The sequence below is a fragment of the Azolla caroliniana genome, unplaced genomic scaffold (assembly GCF_043228905.1).
Source record: "Azolla caroliniana isolate FFs.n. ecotype wild unplaced genomic scaffold, voAzoCaro1.0.p SCAF_12, whole genome shotgun sequence".
In the NCBI taxonomy this organism is placed as follows: Eukaryota; Viridiplantae; Streptophyta; class Polypodiopsida; order Salviniales; family Salviniaceae; genus Azolla; species Azolla caroliniana.
In genome coordinates this window covers 13,750,481-13,773,987 of record NW_028230447.1, presented here as the reverse complement: position 1 = coordinate 13,773,987, position 23,507 = coordinate 13,750,481, and the positions used below count along the sequence as shown (strand labels likewise).

The window sequence follows — 23,507 nt, the reverse complement described above, 5'->3', positions numbered from 1 at the left end:
GTATAAATAGTGCTCACTGAGCACATTATATGTACAGAGAGAATATTTGATAATAGAAGTTTTGTTGTTTGCTCTATCTCTATCTCTCTCTCACTACATATTTCCATTCTCTGTGTTTACCTAATTGTTATACTTCCGAATAACCGACCGTGTCTTCCGCATACGCGTCCATACGTATTCTTTTACACTCTAGAACTCTTTCCAAGGTTCCCTATAATGCAATCAGTTAATAACCCCCATAGTCAACTCATCAACCACCTTAAAAGCAATGACCTTCTCCATTTGACCACATTTGAGAGGTTTATTGTTGTTTATTCATGTCAACATTTCATCGGTAATCCATAGACAAAGAAGGCAATGCACCATGCATACAAAGGTTTGTGCAATTGACAAAGGCCACAAAGGCCGAAATGAGAGCGAAGGACAAAGAAATGTTAAGAATAGGGGCACATGCAAGACCCAATATAGGAAACTACCCAAGTTAAAATGGCAAAAGTTGAGTCAATATTTGCCAATCAACCTAAGGAAATCTTCAAGGAAACTACAAGTGTCAACACCAAATTATCAACAACTCATTGCAAACTCAGGGAAGATGACATGTTGTTTCCATACAACAATTGCTGCAAACAGGAAGATATGGAGAAGCACGTTCCTTGTTCCATAGCATATGGAACGGAAACCGTCTACCTCAAATGCTGGATGCATAGAGTATTTAGAGAGACAAGGAACAAGTTGTAAAAACATGGGTTTCTAAAGGATTCAAACACTAAGATATTGTCTACTTTGTAAGATTGTGAAGGTTTTCTGGTCATCCAAAATGTTAATGATTTGACGATGCCAATATCGATGTAGTAAAAAGTGAGCTTTCTTTACCAATTGACATCATGTTTTCGTAGCTTGAATCAACGATACTCGGTGTCAGCTTAGCACGAGAATAAGCCCCACTAACTTGAGACAAAACTATGAAAACTTTGTTTGTTAGGTGTTGGAGAGGGCGTCCCTGGGGCCAAAACTGTAGATGGATGGAGAAGGGGGGGGGGGGGGGGGGTCTCAATGAGGTATCCTTCAGGACAAGACCTCGTGTACAAACTTGCAGGAGTCATTTGTCCATGTAAAGACAGACAAGTCTTATACGGAACGATTAATTGCTGAGGGTAGCAAGTCGCGAGTGGTGGTAAACAGTGCAACCCGACCCAATAAAACCCAAAAGGAAGGAAGGTGTATTCATACATACTCTCGAGACTTTTGGGCGGCATCGTCTATAGTAGTGCGTTTTTTCTCCGAAATGGGCCTTCTCATTTCTAATGAGCCTTTACAATGATCATCATGCATTTTGAGAGCCATAGATGTTCTGTATATATATGTATATGTATATGATTATTATGTATAACAGTATATGTATATCCGAGTCTGAATAACCAGATTTAGGACACATGGACGAAGCTGAGGGTAGACTTGGCAATGCTAAACTCTTGGGGAGAAGAAACCTATATACTTACGAATGGGGGAATGGGGAAAGTGGTGGAAGAAGAGTAGAGCTGAAAGATGCAAAATGCAAGGCTTTATGTTTGTGAAATTACTCAAGGAATGCGGGAAGAAGAAGAATCTCTCTGAGGGCATGAGATTACATGATGTTATCCTCGAGAAATCATTACTTGAAAAGAGCCCTTACATTGGTAACACTTTAATAAGTATGTATGCTAAATGTGGTGTGCTCCCGAAAGCTAGAGCGGTGTTTGATGTGCTTAGTGTTCGAGATGTAATCTCATGGAATTCTCTAATTGCAGGGTATGTACAAAATGGGCATGGCCACGAAGCCCTAAAATGTTTTGAAACGATGCAAAGAGAGGGGCCATATCCAGACGATGTCACTTTGACTTGTGCCCTGAATGCTTGTAGTAGGACGAGGTCTATTGATAAAGGTGAAAGAATTCATGATGAAATCATGAATAGAGGCTTGCTAGAGAAGCATCTTGTTCTTGGCAATGCTATAGTCGATATGTATTCTAAATGTGGTGCCCTTGTAAAAGCACAACAAGTGCTTGATCAGCTTCCTCATCGAGATGTTGTATCTTGGAATACATTAATTCAAGGGTATGTCCAAAATGGGCAAGGTCATGAAGCACTATGTTGTTTCTCAAGGATGCAACGGGAGGGCCTCTCTCCTAATGAGGTCACTCTTATTGGTATCCTAAAAGCATGTGGAATTACTGGAGATCTTGAAAAGGGCAAACAGATCCATGATAATGTCATCGATAAAGACTCGGTAAAGGAAAACATATTAATTGGCACTGCATTGATAGATATGTATGCTAAATGCGGTGCCCTTTCTAAAGCTCGAAAAGTGCTTGAAGAGCTTTATTCCCGAGATGTGGTTTCTTGGAATGCACTTATTGCTGGGTATGCCCAGCAGGGGCAAGGTCATGAAGCATTGATCTGTTTTGAGAGAATGCTAAGGGATGGCCACTCCCCAGATGAGGTCACTTTTACTTGCATCCTAAATGCCTGCGGAGATACAGGAATGATTGCAAAAGGCAGAGAAATTCATGAGCAGATTGCCAATAAAGGATTGTTAGAGGAAAATATCCTGCTTGGAAATGCTTTGGTAGATATGTATGCTAAATGTGGTTTGCTTGTAAAAGCACAACAAGTGATTGAGGAGCTTCGAGGTCGAAATGTAACCTCGTGGAATGCTTTAATTACAGGGTATACCCAATATGATCAAGGTCATGAAGCGCTAAAATGTTTTTCTTGGATACAAAAGGAGGGCCTATCTCCAAATTTGATCACTTTCACTTGCATCCTAAAGGCATGTAGCAGCTTGAGAGCTATTGATAAGGGCAAACAAATTCATGCTATGATTGCTGCTAAGAGATTGCTTGATGACAACATTATGCTTGGAGGTGCTTTGGTTGATATGTATGCCAAATGTGGTGCTCTTGCCATGGCATTGCAACTGGTCCAAGAACTCCCGGTTCGGAATGAAGTCTCTTGGAATTCAGTGATTGCTGGCTATGCCCAACATGATAAAGTTCATGAAGCACTGAGTTGCCTTGCAGACATGCAAAGAGATAGCATTCCAGATGAGGTGACCTTTACCTGCGTACTAAAGGCGTGCAGCAGTACAGGATCTCTTGACAAAGGTAAAGAAATGCATAGTGTGATTTTCAATAGGGGTTTGCTGGAGAAGAGTATAGTGCTCGGAAATTCTTTAGTGGACATGTATGCCAAATGTGGAATGCTCGAAAAATCTCAGCAAGTTCTTACCACACTTCCCGTGAGGGACATAGTTTCATGGAATGCACTAATTGCAGGGTATGTTGAAGATGAACAAACTAATGAAGCACTCAAGTGCTTTGCACAGATGCAAAAAGAAGGCATTTCCCCAGATGGGGTCACCTTCACTTGCATCCTAAAGGCCTGTGCCAAAAAAGGAGCTATAGACAAGGGAAAACAAATTCATGATGAGATTGCCAATAGGGGCTTGCTGGAAGGAAATACAATGCTTGGCAATGCTTTGGTGGACATGTATGCCAAATGCGGCATGCTTGCAAAAGCACAGGGACTGTTTGAGGAGCTTCCGAGGCGAAATCTAGTGTCATGGAATGTGCTTATTACAGCATATGCACTAGAGGGTCATTGTCACAAAGTGATGAACTGCTTTGAACAAATGCAAAAGGAGGCTCTATCCCCAAATGAGGTTACGTTCCTATGTGTGCTAAATGCGTGTGGCCACTCAGGGAGATTGGAGGAAGCCCAATTTTATTATGAGAACATGGGCCAAAAGTATGGGATTGTACCCATGTTAGAACACCATACTTGCATGGTGGTGGTTTTTGGGTGTGCGGGGCACTTCGAGAAGGCGATGTCAGTCATGATGACAATCTCATGTTCAGAAGATCCCTCAGTTTGGCTTACATTGTTGGGTGCTTGTAGAAAATGGGGAAATACAAAGCTTGGGAGATTGGCTTTTGATCGTGTCATTCAATTGGATAATAAACTTGCAGCACCTTATGTGCTCATGGCCAATCTTTATGCAACTCTAGGGATGCAAGAAGAAGCCCAGTATATTGAAACCATGAGAGTGAAGTCTGGATCCATGTAGACACCTTGAGGGGTGATACAGATAGCCAAGGGATTCTGCATCATCCTCGAACTGACACTTCTCTAGCGTGGCTTAACGTTCATGTTCACTTAGCTTTTGAAGAACCTTCCAACATATTGCTCGTGGTCCTTCAGAGTCATCGAGTAAATCAGAATATCATCCAAACAGATGGTATCAAAGAGGTCCAAAAAGCTCTGAAAACAATAAATCTAATAATTGCAAGATTTTCTTCACTGTAAGTCCTGCAAGGCCCTCAAATTTATTTATTGGCAAGCCATTGATAGGACCATACAGAGGGTTCATCCTTGGCTGGAGATGAATGGAACAATTATAAGAATGGTGCTCAAGAAGCTGACTTTTGTCAAAAACATTGGCAAAGTACTCCCAGACAAAATGATAGCAAATTGCCCCCTCGTGTTAGGCCTACCCCAAGGCCTTTGTAAACCGTTTCGTGCATTCCCAATATCCAATGAAGGTCCCTTTAAAGTCATTTTCATACAAGTATTTGGCCTCTTTGGGTGCCGTAACAAGCAAGTGATTTGAACAACGCTACCGATGTTGGACAGCGTGGTTGGCTTTATTCTATACAGAGGTAACTAAATAAGAGAAGCAAAGCTCAGAGAATGAAATTTGCCTGCATTGCTGATAGTTTGAATCTCTCCAGCTATGGACCAATCGATAAGTCACTCTTTTTGACAATAAATTCACTACTGCAGTCATGGTCAGATTTATTGCATGCATAGGGTGAACCTGAGCTCTTTTCAGAGATGTTCACATTACCAAATTCTTCACACATTTGAAATATAACTGATTAACTACATATACAATTATATTAGTTACAGCTTTACAATAATGTATTATCATTCTACATCAACATCTTTCAAATCAGTTTTAGTGGTCGTAGTGAGTAACAAATAATCGATATTTTAGTGGAAATTTCTATCTAGGGAATCTAGAAGATTTAACCGGCCCTTGAGATGAGTTCAAAATTCTCTTGATATGGAGGACATGGGGATAATATATAAACCCCCAACTCCGCATAGGGGACGAGGATCAGCTCACATTTACAAGACCCACATACTGCAATTTCCCTTGGTAGTTACTGATTCACCCTGGATACACACATTGTGAGAATTTTGCAAGGTGCTGAAGATGCTTGAAGGCTGCTGCTGCTGCTGCTGCACTTACAGATTAGAATTAGAATTTTTATCGTCCATAAAGAGGCCAATTTTGACCTATGAGAGCCCATGGTGAGGGTCGAACTTCAATGGACCCAACAACTACAAAATGGATGGAACCATTGTAGGTTTCTTGTCCATACAAATATGAGCTAATAGGAACAAAGCAAGGTTTTCAAAACGACAAGAAAAAATGAAGAGAAATGTGAAAACGAAAATGGTAAAAGGTCTTACCTACCTAGCATTAGTTATGTGTTTTACATGATCAAATGGTGTTGATTTTGTACTAGTTGCTTTTGTTATGCATGTTTATACTTTGGAGAAGAATTTGGTGACTTCTTTGGAGATTAGTAGATTTCAAGATAGTGGTACATTGTTGGGTTTTTAGGCTAGAGGCATTTCACTAGCTTCTTAGTTTCTATATATACGATTGCAATTGGATGAGCATACTTCCATACTGATACTAATTGCATGTTTGTGCTTGTTGTACACTTGAATGTCTACCCTAATTGAGTTCCGCTTTTGCAAGTGATAATCATAATACATGGTGGTAGTCTTGTGCCTCTTCTGTGCAAGAGCTGGGTTGATCTTGGAAACCAAAATTTGTGGCTTTTCATGGAACCAAACTATGCCTTTTGGTTTACACCTTCGACACATACCACATTTGTTTGATCATAACACCTTTGTAAATTGTCAGTGACCTCACTTCCCCTAATGTATACCTTTTAAACGACTTACTTTGAGAATTTGTGGCACAATAAGGAGAGAATTTGTGAGTTGGGACCTAAGTTTTGAATGCAGGTGCATATTGGTAGCCAAAACTGGGTTTCATTATTATACTATCTTTGTGCTATAGAAATATTCTTTTTCACTTCCATATGACTTGCCCTTTTGTGTTCTCCTTTTACTACTGCTCTTTGTACATTAAAAGTAAGTATATCTTCTCTTTGTTTTAGGGGAAAGATTTCCCTTAGGGTGTATGCATTACATGAAATATTTTGTAGAGGGAAAATTTTCGATTGTTTCTTGGTAGTTGGTTCATCAATTAGGGGGTTTGAACCACCTCTATGTTTGCATAGCATAAATTCTAGACCTTTGGCTCATTGCTTTTAGCAGGAGGTGTGACTCTGAGTTTTGTACACTATAGTAACTCTCCTGTGGGGCCATGTTGTGTCAAGAAAAAGATTAGTGTGTTTAGTGAAATCAGATTTTAAGTTCATTCAAACTAATCTTGTCCCAAGCTAAAAGTCTCATGTAGTCGCCCATTGGGATCACTCACACTTAGACCTCGACTAGTCCTAGGATGTTTTGTACTTTCATGGGAAAAGAACCTTATCGTTCTTTTGCTTCCATTGAGCCCAAAATGGTCTTGTCCATCGGAATCTTAATTTACCCGGCATCTGACCCATCTTAGTCTGGAACAATAGAACAAGTTTGCCGACTTCAAATAATTTTTCATTGTTGTGACGATGTCGGTCGACAAACGCCTTTCGTTTTCATTGGTCGTGTTTGAGCCGCCATAGACTATGTAGTCGAGCTTCTTCTAATTCCAATAGTTTTTCAAGTCAATGTTGCTCCGATTCTTCTTCACTTAGTTGTTCGACTACCTACAAGCGTAGACTAGGTACTTGAAATTCGATTGACATTATTGCTTCTAATCCAAAGGCGAGTCAAAAGGGTGTTGATTGAATTGTTGTTTTGTAACTTGTCATGTATGCCCAAAGACCACTATGCAATTTTCAATCCCAATCTATGTGATTCTCATCTACAATCTTTTTAAGGATCATTTGTAAAATTTTGTTAGTGGACTTGGCCAACCCATTTGCTTGAGGGTAATATGGTGTGCTCTTTTTGTGCACCATCACATAGTACGCTTTAATCCATGGATGACTTTGTCCAAGAAGTGTGACCCTTGATCGCTGATTAACTCGATTGGACATCTGAATCGACACCAGATGTATTCATAATGGAACTTCATTGTCTAGTCGGCTGTATTATCATGGAGTTCTTTGTCTTCGATCCATTTGGTACAGTAATTTGTAGCCATGATAATATATTTGTTACCTATTTGAGCTGCTATCAGTTTAAATGGACCAACAAAATCCAATCCCCGCTTCTGAAAAGGCTCCAATGTAGAATTGGTTGATGTGGCATTCAAGCCCGCTCCATCGGTTGGCCTAGTCTCTGACACAAAATACATTGCTTACATAATTGATGTCATCTTTCAAAGTTGTCGGCCACCATAAGCCACTGCTCCAAATTTTCTGTGTCGTAGTGTCTCCAGCATAATGTCCTCCTGCAATGCCATAGTGTGCTTCTCTTAAAACTACTTCGTTCTCATGTTGTCGAACTGCACGATGTCATATCCCGTGTGCTCCTTTATGATATAGAGTGTCATTTAAGACATAGAAATTCCGACTTCGTAACGCTAATCTCTTCTTTTCATCCTGGTGCATATCCTGAGGTGGTAAGCCCATTGTAAGAAATTGCAACATATCATTAAGCCATTTGTCATTAGGCTCTTTGTCGCCTTTTGCTGAATCGGCTACCTCAATATGAAATAAAGGTTCGTCGGGAAAATCGTCTTTTACCCCATTTGCCGACTCCCCTAAATCTAATCGACTTAGGTAATCGGCGACAACATGTTGCACTCTTGGTTGGTGAATGATATCAAACTCAAACTCTTGCAAGAGTAATGTCCATCTTGCTAGCTTGCGTGTTAATGACTGCTTCGACACTAGGAAGAGTAATGTTGAATGGTCGACATGAAATGTGAATTTCGGATTGAGAAGGTAGTGACAAAATTTGTTCACATTGTAGATCATTCCTAAAGCTTCTCATTCAGTGGTCGAATAATTATGCTCGGTAGTAAAACGGACGATACAAGTTTGGTGGAGTTAGTTGTTGTAAAAGAATAGCGTGTGTGGAAGCGTAACAGACACAACCATGTAACACAAATGAGAACGAGAGCGTGAGAAGGCTTTTGAGCAGGGGGTGTGAGAACGAGAGAGCCTTGGTGCAGAAGGTGAGAGAGCTTGAAGGCTATGTGCGTGTGTGAGTGTTGTGTGTGTGGTGCCCTCCTTTATGTATGTGCCTCAGTTCTCGATAGGTGGCCTTGTGCCCTAGATTCAAAATCTTCCCTACCATAATAAGGTTTTAAGACCACGCGTTGAAAACCCGTTTGTACTTTCTTTATTCGTGTGTTGTGCATGCTCTTAAATACTTAACTTAGTGGGTCATTCTTTTTTTTCTTTTCTTTTTTACATAAAGTATACAATATCGGGTAGGTAGGGTGGTTACCGTGATAGAGGCAATTGGCCCCCGTGTTCCACCCACCATGGGGTTATCGTGACCGTCTCTCTTATCGGCGAAAAGGTTGGGTAGAGTATGGCCGAGATATGGTTTTAATTGGAACCCATTGACCCATTTCGGCATCATGCCACCGGCTAATATTCCGAGTTGGAACATTCCGTTGAATTCGTTAATGATCCAAAAAGGGCCTTGTCTAGTGGAAACGGAGTTTCCCTGGCATCGATCTAAGCCGGGTTTGAAAAACTAGGACTACTTTACCGATTTCGAATGTTTTTTCTGACCCTTTCCGATGGCGATCGATGAAGGCTTCTCGTTTCCTCTGACCATGCTTTAATTGGCTGAGACTAGCGAGCCGATTTTCCCCGAGTTGGAGTAGTTGTTCAAGTCACTTCTGTTCTAACTCGTTCTTAGGAAGTCTTTCGGATATTTGACTTTCAAAACGAGTATAAATTCCACACCGTTTTGGCTGGCATTAAGTTTGGAAGTCGTTGTGCCTATTGAATTCCAGTTGGGAGACCGTTTCATTCGTCTCCTATGCGATTGCGTAGAACTGGTGGAGGAGTTCTTGCTTGGGTATCTCTCAATGGAAAAGTTCGAGGAGTCGAGTGTGAACATCCTGAAACATCATAAATTCCCCAAGATCATGGCGGGAATATCATCTTATTGTGAGCGGGTCCATTGAGAGACAATGTGATCTCCGCGATTTTGGACAAGTCCACCTCAGCAGCAGTCAGACGCTACGTCGAGTGGTTGGCTTGCCATGTCGACAAGAAGGTGCGAATGTGTGATTTAGCGTCGGGGTCATCCGTGCACTGCTGATACGGATACGGCATGGTGTTGAAGTCTAAATCTTCGGGTAGCGCCGGGAATGGGTTGTATTCGACTTGGTTGACTTCGGGGGTACTGTGAGGCGAAACGGTGTGAGAAGCCATGTAAGTGTCTGGTGCTGGCAGCGGAGAGTGGTGCGACTCAGATGGCTCCAGCAACAATTGTTGTGTAAGCATGGAGTCAGAAGCGCCTTCGATTGGCTCTGTGCAGCCAGATGGTAGACGAGATCGCGTGCTACAGTTAGGCATCGTAATGGCGGTTGTGGTTTCCTCCTACGTTGTTCGTTGTGACCTCACAACGTGAACCGGGTGTGCCAATTTGTCTTGTCTCCTTCTTGGGGAAACAAGGGAGTAATTGGGTCAAGGAATCGTGGTTGCGTAGGGGACTACGATAGGGACGAGTAGGCCGAACAGTTATATGATAGCCGGCCACCACCGGTTTTCCACTTACGACTTAGGAATAACATAATCGAAAATACATATTAAGGAAACAGACACAGAGATGACCCAAAAAGTATGTGTATTGATTATTGTATGTATCAATTACAAAGGCAACACGACCGACTATATTAGTCATTCTCTCTCTTTCTATGTCATAACATATGTATATATTCACTCTCCCGCTTTCTTTTGCCGCTCCATGCCTTATATAGCCTATTCTCTCCTTTGCGTGCTTCAACTACTCCATCATAACTCACAGCCCTTTAATCCCGGTTGAATGTATTTCGTTCTACCTTCCTCGGCTGCTAGTGCTCGGTCGATTCCCCTCTTTTTTCATACTTGACCTACTCGTCTCTTTAGATTCATTTCACACCTCGTGCCATTTGTCCCATGGATAACAATCAACTCCTTCTCGCTATTGAAATGGATGGGTACTAACATGAGCGCCTCCAGGCCGAGAAGGATACAGTGGTCTCTACACAAGGAATAGAGGAAGTATTGCTCGAAAGTGCAACACAGGGACCAGAAGAGCCGCAAAATGAGGATCCGATGTGCCAAGCACAAGGGCAGGAGCCCGAGGATTTGGCTCATCAGCAGGACAAACAAGAAGCGGCACCAGATGACCCAGCCCATCCGACCATTCCGAAGAATGAGATAAGGGAAGAACAAGACGTGCTTCCAGAACCAAATCAAAGGGCCAATCTCTCGGTCGACCTCACCAACAAACCAGATGCCTCGGAGTAGACGCACGACATTTTGTCTATTTTGGAAGAAGACTAATGTACAATAGTATTTTTTTCAATTCTATTGATTTTTCGAGGTCGCAATATTTTCAAGTTTTTCCGATATTTTTTTTGCGGATTTTCGGGTTCGACCTGCAAGGCACTGTCCCACGGACGTGCCAGGTGTTACCGGGTGGGACAGAAGGGCCAAAGTGTGAAAGGATCGTGAAGGACAAGTATAAAAAAGGACACATGGATGACGGTGTAAGGACCAAAAGAAGCCGAATACAAACAACCGAAGATAGAAGCCGAATATCAAGGAGTAGTTGGGAAAGTTTCGAGAAAAGGGAAACCTATATAATCGAGGAAATGGCGAACACATAAGGGGGAATCATACAGAAACCATAGAGATCGTAGACTGAATTCTCAGGGTAGTAAGCTTAGACTAGGACGAGTGAGTGAGAGCTATACCAATTTTACTCGTTACTATAATGTTATTGTATTGTATGCGATTATAATCAAAGATCTATTTTAACTTGTGGGCAATCATATGGTCTATCGCAACATCTATTTCTATCTATCTACGTTCAGTTTGTGCAATTAGTGTTACGAATCGGTTGTCACTAATTCTACAGAGTGAACTGCTGGCCATTGAGAACGCTCCCGACACACCACATTCCTTGACCCGATTACTCATGAGGAGTAATCGAAAGTGTTCTCCAAGTGGGAGCAACACAACCTTCATAGAGATATAACATTTCCACATGATTGCCACCATGCGAAAAGAACTCATAAACTGCCTTTTAGATGAGGCCAATAACTTGAAAAGCACTTTAGCCTAGATGTTGTAGATATTCAAATGCATTGATCGGCTAAGAAGAGATGTGAGGACAACATTAATTATTGATTGGGATCATAAACTACTCCAACACCTTAACATCAGGTCATATCTTTTGGTTATTATATTGTAGTTTTTCTGACAATAAATTTAGGTTTGATTTTTTCTTATTTCACATTTCATACACCTTTTATTTTTCCAAAAAAAAAACTCCTTCCATTAGTTATAACGATTTTACAGATGAGATTATATATACAAATCCCTATAGGGACACGATAGGTCCATCTTATGTGGATGCCCACTGCCTCAAGAAAGGGAGAGGACAACCATTGTTGGATAAAGGCTAATCGTTGTGTTTCAACTCTATCGGAGTCACCCTTGAGGCCATCATATTGGCTCTTTAGAGTGGCTACAATTTCACTCCATATCTCTTGCATTAACATTATTGGTTGCGCGCTTTGGTTGGAGAAGACCCGTCTATGCCGTTGTTTCCATAGAATCCAAAGAGTTATTGAGCTGACCAAGTCCAACACAACTCGAGATTTGGCACTAATAAGAGTTGAGTGGATATTGCCGATGGTGAAGAAAAAAACCTCTTGTGCGTTTATAACCAAAGTCATCCCCTCTATGTGATGCTCATATCTATCAATTGGGGCATGCCATGATAGCCAACATACATTCCCTCACTTGATTGAGCCTTGCACCTGGCATAATTGCAATAAGCGGCCAACCCCCCGCCATATTCGATGGGACTCTAGGCAGTCCCATAGAGCGTGCCATATGGATTCTAATACAGTTGGACACGCTACACAATTAGGAGAGTTGAGGTTCCCACGCTGCCATGCACCAACCGGTAGTGACTTATGTATTAATAGCCATTGGAAAGTGGTGATTCGCCTCACGTGTTGTTGTTTCCAAAGTTTCTGCCAAAACTTTGTGATAATTGTGTAAGGAACATGATATGTGTGCCAAACCTTTACAACAACCAGCTCTCGGGCGAATTGAGCGGCTATAATATGGCGACCCAATCTAGTTGTGAATTGAAAGAAAGGGATAGGCTTGCTTCCTTGCCCTGTGTAAGGATCACACCAAGTCCATTGTAAAGGGTCCCAACTGACCATACGTAACCATGTGTTTTCATGAGTACATATGTGCCAATCTGGTTGTACTTTGATCAGATCAAGATCTACAATCCATTTATGCCCAGTATATGCTAGTACTCGAATTGCCTTATGTTGTGTTGATGTCTCGTTGTGCTGCATTTTAGAGCCCGTCCAGTGTGTCCCTACCTCTTGGGATCAAAGAGCCCTCCTCTTTGTAGCCAATCCATTTCTCTGTTGTCATCCTTTGATGAGCAACTTCCCTAATCAATAGAGCATTAATGATTTAAGATCTCATAGCCCATTTGCCCCTGATTCCGTGGAGGATGTTGGCTTGGTCTTGTATTGGCAATGAAATAAACCATCTCCAACATTCTATACTTTTTCCTAGACCTTCCAACATATATCCCCATGACAGCCCCTTACTTGATCCAATTAGTTGATTAGATTCATCCCTAATACGTGGGTTCCATAGGATATGTTGACTGAACCAAGCAAGTTTGGAATTGGGTTGATCGCACTTTAGTCCTCGTCTAATGTCACACCACGCCTTCCACATGGATGCACTAAATCTATCCTCCAGTTGGCGGGAGAAACTAGGTTTGAGATCCATGTTTAGAATCCATCTAGTGGAGGGGCCAATTGGTCCCTTTTCGTGGCTTAAAGTAAGCGAAGTGTAACCGCAGTAACATTTGCCCATCATCTAGCTCAATACTTGTCACTTATCAAGTTTACAAAATATATGATTTGAATGTACATGTAGCTCAAGAGGCCATATCATTCTTATTATAAATACTAGCATTGACCTATTTTACTTTCAAGTGAATGTAAGCCTACTCCAAATTCTGTGCAAAGAAATTAGAAAAATAATGTCTCCATTAGTTGTCTTGTTTATCTCTAAACAAGTAAAAAATGAATTAAAGTAATGTATTAAGACAATCAAAAGCTGGCTAGAGAAGCTCATACAAAACCTTTCAAAAGCATCATCTATCAATTGAATAAATGCAAATCAATTTGAAGTCATAACAGATCCAAAAATTATATCCAGACCTCAAGAACAGAAAGTAACGTCTATAGGGTAACAATAGTTTACTAGCACAAGTGTGGAAGATTTCTTTTTGAATTACACTGAAATGTTAGAAATCTGAGTGAGACATTCATTATCAGTTACATGAAAAAAACATCTACACCATATTGTTGTAGATCCAGCAAAATGCCAGGAAATAGTGGCATGTTAGCTAAAAGATACAACACTCCACATCTACAATCGTAGATAATACCAAATCGCAAATTACAATGTGAGCGCAGAGATAATGTAAGACAGATGACGCATTAACCTCTCCCCTAATCTCTAATTAATTATAATTAGCATAGCTCATCAGTAGTTACCATTTATACCTAAACAAATCCTACATGCTAGAAAAAAGAATTTTAGAAAACCTTGGCTGTTGAGCAGCCTTTTCAATGAACAACAAAGTGGAACGGGGGAGTATAACAAGAAGATTTCAGCAAGAGGGATGAGTGCATATGGTCAAAATGAAAGAAATACAAGTCAAATCCCCCCTTGCACCCATGGAAAAATTCCAATATTTTAATTTCAAGAACTTTCCAGGGTTTACCGCCCCTGAATCATAACATTACCACCTTGTCCGAGAACACATCCAGGGAGTGCTCAAAATACCGAACAAGTGTATATCATACTCCATAGCCCAGAGATGAGGTCTGACCACCCATGATGAAGTTTTGCAGTAAGCTCTGGGCAGTGTGTGTCTGCTCAGGTGTTCCCGAAATCTCTACAACAGACTCTGACATCCCAGGTCTAATGTCTACGATATTCACTTTGGCACCTGACATCTGTTTTACATATCATCTTTGTTGTGTCAAGCAATCTCTCAAGATAAAATATTCAAAATACAAAAAGAATGACAATAACAAAGTTTTCCAGATAAAGATTTGGCAGTGCATAGAGTTATTTTGCACACAAATTAGTTCTAGGATATGGGGTGGTATATAGAGAGAGAAATTTATAAACACAGCTAACAGCACTGACAACATGTATATATACTTACAAGACGGATATGAGAAAGTTTGGCGCAACCATCTCCAAGTAGAACCGGCACAACTCGAGATGGTATTGCTACCTCAACTGTTGTTTTTGTCACAAGGGCACCCGTTGACCTACAAATTCATGTGTATCCAATTCCAATTAAAAGAAAATCAGACCTGGAATCTACAATTCTACTTCAAACATGCTCACAAACACAAGTTTGAACATACCTAAATAACTCAGATCCTTTATTAAACAATGAGCTGTCACAGTCACCAATATTTCTTCCCATCAGTTCCTGCAGTGTAAACCCCACAAATCTAAAATTTCTTTAAAATGGCAACTGATAATCCAACATGAAATGAAGATGCTGTAAATCACAATAGCCCTTGGACTCATCTGAGCAGCTAGAGCTAACTCAAAAGTAAATGTGTGTGTGTGTGTGTGTGTGTGTAGATCGGAGCTAGGAGTAAGAAAGTATAAATGTGTTACATGCTCACTGCGTTCGAATCAGAGCTAGGAGTAAGAAAGTATAAAATGATAGAAGGGAAGATTATAAATGTGTTACAACAGATGAGTGCAGACATTTAGTACAAAATAAGTTTATCTTAGAGAACACTGGTTTATCAACTAGTCCATGCGTTGTATCGTTGTATATACTGGATGCTCAGCCATCTACCCGTTTGGCCTTCTTGCAGCTGAAGATGAGCACATACAGGTGGATGTAAAAACTGCTTTTTTAAATGGCGATCTGCATGGAGACAAATACATGCAACAGCCTGAAGGATTTGTATCAAAAGGCAACGAGAAGATGGTCTGTAAGCTCAAAAGGAGTTTGTATACAAACTTTAGAGAATGGTGTCATAAATTTGATACATTTACGCAGTCCCAAGGTTTTCACAGATGTCAAGTGGATCACTGCTTGCACACCAAGAGGGCAGCAGATGGCAGCCTGAGTATCTTGGTTTTGTATGTTTATGACATGCTGGTTGTGGGCAGGGATACCCATGCCTTCATGGAAGCATTGATATGATGGATCGTGCTGACGCAAATCACATTCTTGGCATGCGAAAACTCAGAAATCGGTCAAAAGAATACGTTTCCTATCTCAACAGGATATGTCTCCAAGGTTTTGTAGCTATTCAATATGGGGGGGGACAATTGGGGTTACCCTGCCTCCATATGTGAAACTCAGTATAGAAGACAGCCCTACATCTATGATCTGATGATAGATTCCATATGCTTCAGCTGTTGGCAATTTGCTATACCCTATGGTTGCTACATGTCCTGCCATTTCTTTTTCAGTGGGAGTGGTTAGCAGGTACATGGTGAACCCTGGCAAAAAGCATTCGGAAGCAGTGAACAGTATTATGAGATACCTAAAAGGCTATTTGTGAGTCGGCTATGGAAAGCAGAAGGCATCTGTCGTTGGCTTTATGGATACAGAAAGTCCAGTTCTGGATATTTTATTACCTTCACAGGAGAAGCAGGCTCTTAGATCTCCAGGCTACAGAAGTGTCTTGCATTGTGTACTACAGAGGCAGAGTATGTGGCTGCTGCTGAAGCATACAAGGAGGATTTATGGATTTCCCGTCTGGTGGGCATTCTTGCATCACAGAGTTACCTGTTCTTCATTGTGACAGTGAGTGCTATCATGCTAGTACGGAATCCTGGCACCTATGGATAAAGCAAAAGAGAAAAACAAGCTTAATTCCAGACCCATACAGAACAGGAAGAGTTACATTCCATTTATGGAGAAGGAGATAGGATCCATGGGGCTATATAACAGGGGTTTTGGGAATAGAAAATGTTTGATCCTTAGATGAAATTCCAGAGCCCAAATTCTCATGGCCCAGTTTCATTCCATTAAGATTAGGGTTTAGAGTATGTTTATCTTGGGCTTCAAAACAGGGTTCGCAAGAAAAATGTTCAACCCTGATATAAGTCTCAATTTATATTTAATTTATGTTTTCGACTCATTCATTCCCTCTATCTTTGGCGTTTGGTGTGGTTTTCTTGTCATCCTCTCCGAGATCCATCAATGCCTGCTAGTAGACTCCCCGATGTACACAGATATAGATGAATGCCAGTGTGGCATCCCAACAACAGACACCAGGCAGCACTAAAGGATTTGGAGTGGCTGTGTTGTACAAAAAGGAGATGTATGATAGAGTGCATATTGGCATAAGGATGCAGATGCATGGTATATGTGGGTACAAATCAAAAGAGACAACTTTAGGAAACTCAACAGTGTGATTTGCTAAGTTCCACCCACCTACTCAAGGTTTACGTCTCTCAGAGAATCATCATATCTACCATTGTACGATGATATTATAGAATTTTCTGCAATGAGAGATATAATAGTCTTAGGGGATTTCAATGCCCAAGATGAACATACAACTATGCTTGACCCCGGTCAGGTTATGTATGGCGAAGCTATACGAGAAGAAGTTGGTCTAATGCAGCAAGCTCAAGATATGAGTGAAGTGAAAGAATCTGGCAAACATTTTCAAGAATTGGGAAGTGCATATGGATTTGTGATATATAATAGTTGGTCAAAATGGCCCAGATCAGAACACTGACATGTGGAACCCATAAGGATGAGCAAGCACCGTCAATTACCTGATGGAATCTCCATCTCTTATATCCAAAATAACAAACTTCGCTATCTCCAGTAGACCTATCAGTTCGACAGCAGATCTGCATATCTACGCTTTGAAGTGAAGGATGGATGCACAAGGGACGTATATGCTAAAAAGGATAGTGGGCTGGCTAGATACAAATTATTCAGGATACAGTTGATATGTATGGTTGTGGAGTAAATAATGGCATTCTAGAATTGGATCCTTTTGCACCCCTAGAAAAACAACAAGCAAGAGCAACCTTCCAACGAATGGTGAAGAAGAAGAAGAGATCAATTTAGCTAAATTTGAAGATCGTGTGTATCACTTGTTCCGAGCACAAGCAAGCAAAAGAGCATGGACAATGTTTAATTAAAGGCATACGACCACACAATTGACCTCACCTCAGGTGTGGCATGAATATGCAAAGGTACTATATGATATCCTCCGGCAGCCCCCGTTCCCCCACCCACATGGCTCATGCCTACATGAATCCAACTTTTTCACTCCACAAAATGTAAGAAATGCCATTGATTGGTTACAATTTGGGAAGGCACAAAATAACATGGATCAGTCCCACAACATATCTTGGTAGGAAGATGGCGCACTCTAAGACACTTTTTACACACATCAGAGGATAGATACATCATCAGGCCCTCGTATATGGACATACATCTATCCTATGCTTTGAACAATGTGAAAGGGTAGTTGCAAACTTTTTCACGTCAGTTAGAGATTGAGGTATGCATATATGCATGAAAGAATGAATTTTGCTAATTACATCATTTGGGGGTGGAATTTAATGAACACCATGTCATTGTACTGTTTTTTATGAAATACGGGGGAGATATCATTGCCTCTTTAAGCAATGGTTTGACTTATTATGCAAAGTAAAGGTATATTATAGAAAACATATGATATCATGTGTATTAACATAATTACCAAGAAATATCATGTACATTGACATTATTGCCAAGAAATATCATGTGTATTAACATAATGCGTATGGGGCTTTTCTTGCTAGAACTCAAGAGACACATGTAGAAGTTGTTGACAAACAACAAGATAGCCACACAAGCTCATCAACAAAGAACAATCAGAGCTTTCTTATTCATGCTAGTCAATCACAGGCTACACAAATGTGATCCTGACCAGGACATGCAAAGGAGTTACAAAAGATCTGACAATAGCAATTTGTTGTGCATGTAGGCCCTGGCTTCGTGGACGACAATCTCACCACCCTGTTATCAACCAATAAAGGCCGTTACCTCCCTCGAATCACAGGTCCTTCAGTTCAAAAACCTCTCCATTCTGGATAAGCGATCTTTCAAAGACAAAAAGCACAATATATCTGACTTAAGAATCTTATATGTATTAGATGACAAGATTCTTTAGCAACGTCTTGATTATATTTCTATTTGCTTACTTATTTATTTAGTTGGTTATGTTTATTTCTGTTTGCTGTTCACAAAGATGAAACAAAATTTTATGATGTCATCCCTTGTTTGGTCTGACAGCCCATATTGGCCTCTTAAAGACGTTAATATATCTTTCTCTTTCAATTACACTCTACGGTAGAGGACTGGAGCCTGCCCACATGCATGACATGTCATGTGCTCATAATGGTTCAAGTTCTAGAGTTTCTTAACAATTATGTTAATACGCATGATAGTTGTGCATAAGAACAGCCAGAAAAGAAACATCATCCAAAATAAGTAATGAGCAATGTGCCTCCACAAGTGTAGAATTTCCAATTGACTTAGCAAGTAATAACTTTAGGAAATCCAAAGTTCATGGATGAAACAAGGTAGTCAGAGGGTTATTTCCTCCTCAGTATGATAGCTTTGTAAGAAATAATTTACTATATATTCAAATAAATTACAAGTAGAGACTCAAGAAGTAGTATTCTAAATGCTAAAAGAAACAAAATTAAAGAATATTTACAGACAACATATGGTATACTGTCAAAATTCTAGAGTTTCATGGCAATTATGTTAATACACATTATACTTGTGCATAAGAACAGAGAGAGAAAAAAACATCATCCAAAATAAGTAATGAGCAATGTGCTTCCACAAATGTAGAATTTACAATTGACTTAGCATGTAATAAATTTAAAAATCCAACGTTCATGGATGAAACAAGGTGTTCATACGGTTATTTCCTCACACGACAAAGAGTGTCCAGCGGGCATTCAAAAGTTGCTACTATTAAGTAAAATGAGCTAAATAGATAAAAGAGGAAGACACTCACTTCAGTTGAACCTTTCATTCATTCCAATACCTAAACAACAAACAATGGTTTCTTAATCCCAAAAGGAAGTACTAACCTGTCCATTCCAATAATCAGACGGAGATTGAGATGATTTAAGATAGCTTGAAGATGTTAGCCCAATGTTAGGAACTCCCGAGGAATGAAAATCAATCTGTGCCGGAGAATACTGATCATATCTCCTCTGAGGCATGGAGTTGCTCACTGGCGTATGCATAACACCATCAGAATTCAAAAGTGACCTCTCATAATGTAGATTGGACCGCAACCTCTTAGTTACTTGTATTATGGCTTCCCGAGCATTCCTGATATCACCTACAATCTAATTTAAGTATTAAATCAGGCATATCCAAAGCATACACAAAAAAAGTTGTTTTGTAACTCTGAGAATACAGAAAAAACCTGAACAAGCTCATAATCAGATGACGCGCACTTTGGAAGATCATCCTTGCCCAAAATACGAATGTTTGCTCTTGTTAATCTTCGCATTTCAGCTATGATACTTCCACCTTTACCTAGAAGGCAGCCCACCTGATTTGCAGGGACTAAAAGTCTTGATGTTATAACTGCATCCTCATCTGGTCCCAGATCAGCAATCTTACTTTGCACATGTAGCAGGGCTTCCTGAGCAGGTGATATGTTGTCGTCCAGATGCTGTAATATCATAATCCAGCTTGAGTGGAAAACAAATCCAAATTTTGGTCGTAGGTCCAAAATAAACTTCATGAATTTAGGATGGAGACAAAAAGTACCTCAATTGAAGTTATGACAACAATCCTTTCAGGTGATCCTGCAACTGGTTCACTGACTTTAATCCTGACACCGATCTCCTCCTGCAAACTCCGGACAATACTTCCTCCTCTCCCAATTATGCCTCCAATCTTTTCATTAGGACATAAGATACGAAACGCAAGCTCTTCATTTTCACCTGAACTTTGCCATCCACGATCTGTTCTCAGATTTCCAGGACCATGAGGGTGACCTGCAGAGTTCATCAAATCTGATTGATCATGATCGGAATATGATAAAGAAAGGTTCTTCTGATGCTGCCCACTATCGTAGTTTCCATGTGATTCATAGGAAGGCTGATATGGAGCATTCATATCCTCTGACGGAAACGCATTCCATCTTTGCGGGGAACGTCCACCTAAAGCCCATTCTCGTGGTGGGTTCTCAAAAAGTTGAGTGGATACAAGCCACAAGCCCTTCTTGACAGCCTCTATGTCCCCAACTATCTGCAGAGTAAAAATAATACATTATCATTAATGCAGAATAACAAAAAACTAAATTATCATGAATAAAGAATAGCAAAATACTAAATTATCATTAATGCAGAATTAAAAAAATATTAAATTATCACTATGTCCTTGGAGAACTATGATGCTTCACTCAATTTGTTTTTCTCAGAGAGTCACAAGCAGGAATATCTTACAGTACATCTATAGCACAAATTATTATCACATATACTTTGCAGAAAGAAGGTGAGTTGCCATTGCAATCAGCACCAGAATTTGAATTTTAACACCTTCCCACTACCTACCTCTTAACTGGCAAGAAGAACAGTTAGAATAGCAGACAGAGAGTAAATGTGAACATATGCAACAATATCCCCAGGACTTTTGGGACATGCACATGAGATGCCTACTCACCACAATTCAATTTTAACCAAAAAAATCCAATGAAAAAGTAATTGCCAACATATGCAGCAATACCTTTGAGTCTTTTTTAACATGCATATTATATGCTTAGTCACCACAAAGTTTGATGATAACATACTCTTAAGAATTACCTGCACAATCTCATCCGATGGCATAGAACAAAATGGAGCCTGATCTCTCGGTAGTATGCGAATTTGCGTCTTGCTTTCCTCGCGCATTTGTGCAATGATTTTCCCTCCCTTACCAAGCAAACAACCTACCTGACTATTAGGAACCAACAATCGTGTCGTGATGATTCGAGACGGATCTTCTTCAATGATGTCACTCCCATTGAGGGTACCACCATCAACAATGCGATCATGGACCTTCATAAGGGCCTCTTGGGCTGGCGAAATTAAAGGTCGCTCTTTATTATCCCTATCCCAATCATGCCTGCCCCTGTCCATGCCCCGATGGCGCTCTCTATCCCTTTCTGACGAACATATGAATATGACTCGCTCCTCTGCACCTTCAAAAGAGTCTGCAATTGTGATTTTGGCACCTGTCTCATGTCTTAAGGACTTAACAATACTCCCACCTTTTCCTATCACACTTCCTATTTTTGGTTCCTGACATAGTAAACGGAAAAGTGTGTCACCAGGCAATGGCTTAGGAATTGGCATTGGTGGGCCATTTAAGGCATCTTCTGAAGTGAATTTTTTGTGCTTTCCATTACTCTCTGAATAGTCGCGGTCATGGTATGGATAGCTTCTTTTCCCTCTGGATCTGAAATGTGAATCATCCATTTTACACTAAATCTGTCCAAAAACAAAGAAGTGCATAGAGCTTCAAAAAGACAGACAATACAAAACAGAATGCTTACATCACCGAAAACAGCAACGCAAAGAAATAACTAATTCCGAATAGAAAATAAAGCATATAAACTAAAGCGTTCAAAAACTGCACTCCTATTCAGAAGAAAACAAGAAAATATCAATTCCTCTGAATTTTTCAGCAATGACATAATTTCACAAGAAAAATGAGTTTCTAATGGGAGAGAAGCAGTAAGATTAAGGGTTCCCGCACGCATACAGGAAGGCATGTAAGAAGAAAAGATAATACATAGAAACAAGAAAAGAAAAGAAAAAACGAGCACAAAAGATGAGAGAATGGAAGTGCCTGAATCCAGCTGCAGGTTATGGGTCGACAAACCCGAATTCCTCTTTCGGGGGACTCAGGGAAGAAGAAGAATCTTTCCCTTGTGAGATTCTCTGAGTTTTGTCAAGTCTCTAAAACCTGACCTTCTGCTTGCTCTGTTTCCACCCTCTCTCTCTCTCTCTCTCTCTCTATTCTCTCTCTCTACTCTGTCTCTCTCTGTACTATCTCTCTCTATTCTCTCGCTCTCTATTGGGGGTGGGGGGGGGGGGGGGGGGGGGAATTACCACCTCAAATTTAGCATTGTGTGTTTGTGTGTGTGTGTGTGTTGTTTGGTCACTACATACAAATTAAGAGAGACACTACAGACAGGGCATTTCTTTCACGGCCATCTGAACTCTCGCCCACCAGACACCATGCATCCTCTCTCCTGTCTATCTCTCTGTCTTTACCTGATGAAAACGCACAATTGCATTAAGAGATGTGTATGAAATACTCTACAATTGTACCACAAACTGGATAAGTGGTCTCCCCACTACATGGCTTAGTAGTGGGACATGATGAATCGCCACTAGGCAATCCGGCATTGTATGAAACGAATGTGTACTATATCCACCACTTGAACAATGCAAAAGAAGCCACTATTGGTTGTTAGTCGTCGTCTTCTTTGCTGCAACAACACGGAGGCGGAGTACATGGCAGCTGTAGAAGCCAGCAAGGAGATAATCTGGATGGACTTCATCGGAGAGCTAGGAATCCAACAGGAGGAATACCGGCTCTACTACGACAGTCAAAGTGCCATTCACCTTGCGAAGAATGCAGCCTACCATTCCCGGACGAAACATATCCAGCGAAGGTACCACTGGATCTGGGAAAGAGTAGAAAACCAAGAGTTCGTGCTGACAAAGATCCACACGGAGGAGAACGGGTCGTATATGCTAACCAAGGTGTTGACAACCGACAAGTTGGACGCATGCCGAAAGCAGATCGGACTGGTGAGACATCCCTTGCCAGAGTGAAGGGGGAGATTGCCACTCTCCAAATGAAGATGCTTTCTGGAAGTGGCAATTTAGAATGTGAACTGTGTTTCAAGATCTGCCATCGTCCATGATCAAAGTTATGTACCTTCCATCTTGTTCAATAATAGATGAGAACCATCGAAGAGATTGAATGGAGTAATAGTACTAGAGACTAGTGGTCATTTGTAAAAACTAAGATCGGCCCGTGAAACGTTGACCAATCAATCGTTATTG

The 23,507-nt window shown here is 40.6% G+C and overlaps 2 protein-coding genes across 3 annotated transcripts; one reads left to right on the top strand and one right to left on the bottom strand.

Moving 5' to 3' along the window:
- The first annotated feature begins 1,387 nt into the window (after nucleotides 1-1,387).
- LOC147857162 (pentatricopeptide repeat-containing protein At3g09040, mitochondrial-like) lies at nucleotides 1,388-4,921 on the top strand. The gene is made up of 2 exons (XM_087328784.1): nucleotides 1,388-1,676; nucleotides 1,788-4,921. The coding sequence occupies exons 1-2, from the start codon at nucleotides 1,502-1,504 to the stop codon at nucleotides 4,103-4,105; spliced, it is 2,493 nt and encodes an 830-aa protein (XP_087184910.1). The 5' UTR covers nucleotides 1,388-1,501; the 3' UTR covers nucleotides 4,106-4,921.
- A 9,031-nt stretch (nucleotides 4,922-13,952) lies between these two features.
- Nucleotides 13,953-22,441, bottom strand: LOC147857161 (RNA-binding KH domain-containing protein RCF3-like). 2 transcript variants are annotated; one of them, XM_087328305.1, is made up of 8 exons: nucleotides 22,279-22,441; nucleotides 21,252-21,917; nucleotides 20,215-20,697; nucleotides 19,865-20,116; nucleotides 19,521-19,784; nucleotides 14,801-14,868; nucleotides 14,593-14,701; nucleotides 13,953-14,377 (listed from the first exon to the last, which is right to left on the bottom strand). In XM_087328305.1, the coding sequence occupies exons 2-8, from the start codon at nucleotides 21,903-21,905 to the stop codon at nucleotides 14,219-14,221; spliced, it is 1,989 nt and encodes a 662-aa protein (XP_087184431.1). In that variant the 5' UTR covers nucleotides 21,906-21,917; nucleotides 22,279-22,441; the 3' UTR covers nucleotides 13,953-14,218. The 2 variants fall into 2 exon arrangements, with proteins under 2 accessions (XP_087184431.1, XP_087184432.1); XM_087328306.1 differs by lacking the exon at nucleotides 13,953-14,377 and having other exon boundaries at nucleotides 14,801-14,890.
- Between the last annotated feature and the right edge of the window lie 1,066 nt (nucleotides 22,442-23,507).

Bases quoted from the DNA above. Each gene is read 5' to 3' on its own strand.
- LOC147857162 (XM_087328784.1), top strand. From the start codon at position 1,502: ATGGGGGAATGGGGAAAGTGGTGGAAGAAGAGTAGAGCTGAAAGATGC. The intron at 1,677-1,787 runs GTAACACTTTAA...CTCTAATTGCAG, and splicing joins TGAAAAGAGCCCTTACATTG to GGTATGTACAAAATGGGCAT.
- LOC147857161 (XM_087328305.1), bottom strand. From the start codon at position 21,905: ATGGATGATTCACATTTCAGATCCAGAGGGAAAAGAAGCTATCCATAC. The intron at 20,698-21,251 runs GTAATTCTTAAG...TTTACTCTGCAG, and splicing joins CATCGGATGAGATTGTGCAG to ATAGTTGGGGACATAGAGGC. The intron at 14,702-14,800 runs GTATGTTCAAAC...ATGAATTTGTAG, and splicing joins AAAGGATCTGAGTTATTTAG to GTCAACGGGTGCCCTTGTGA.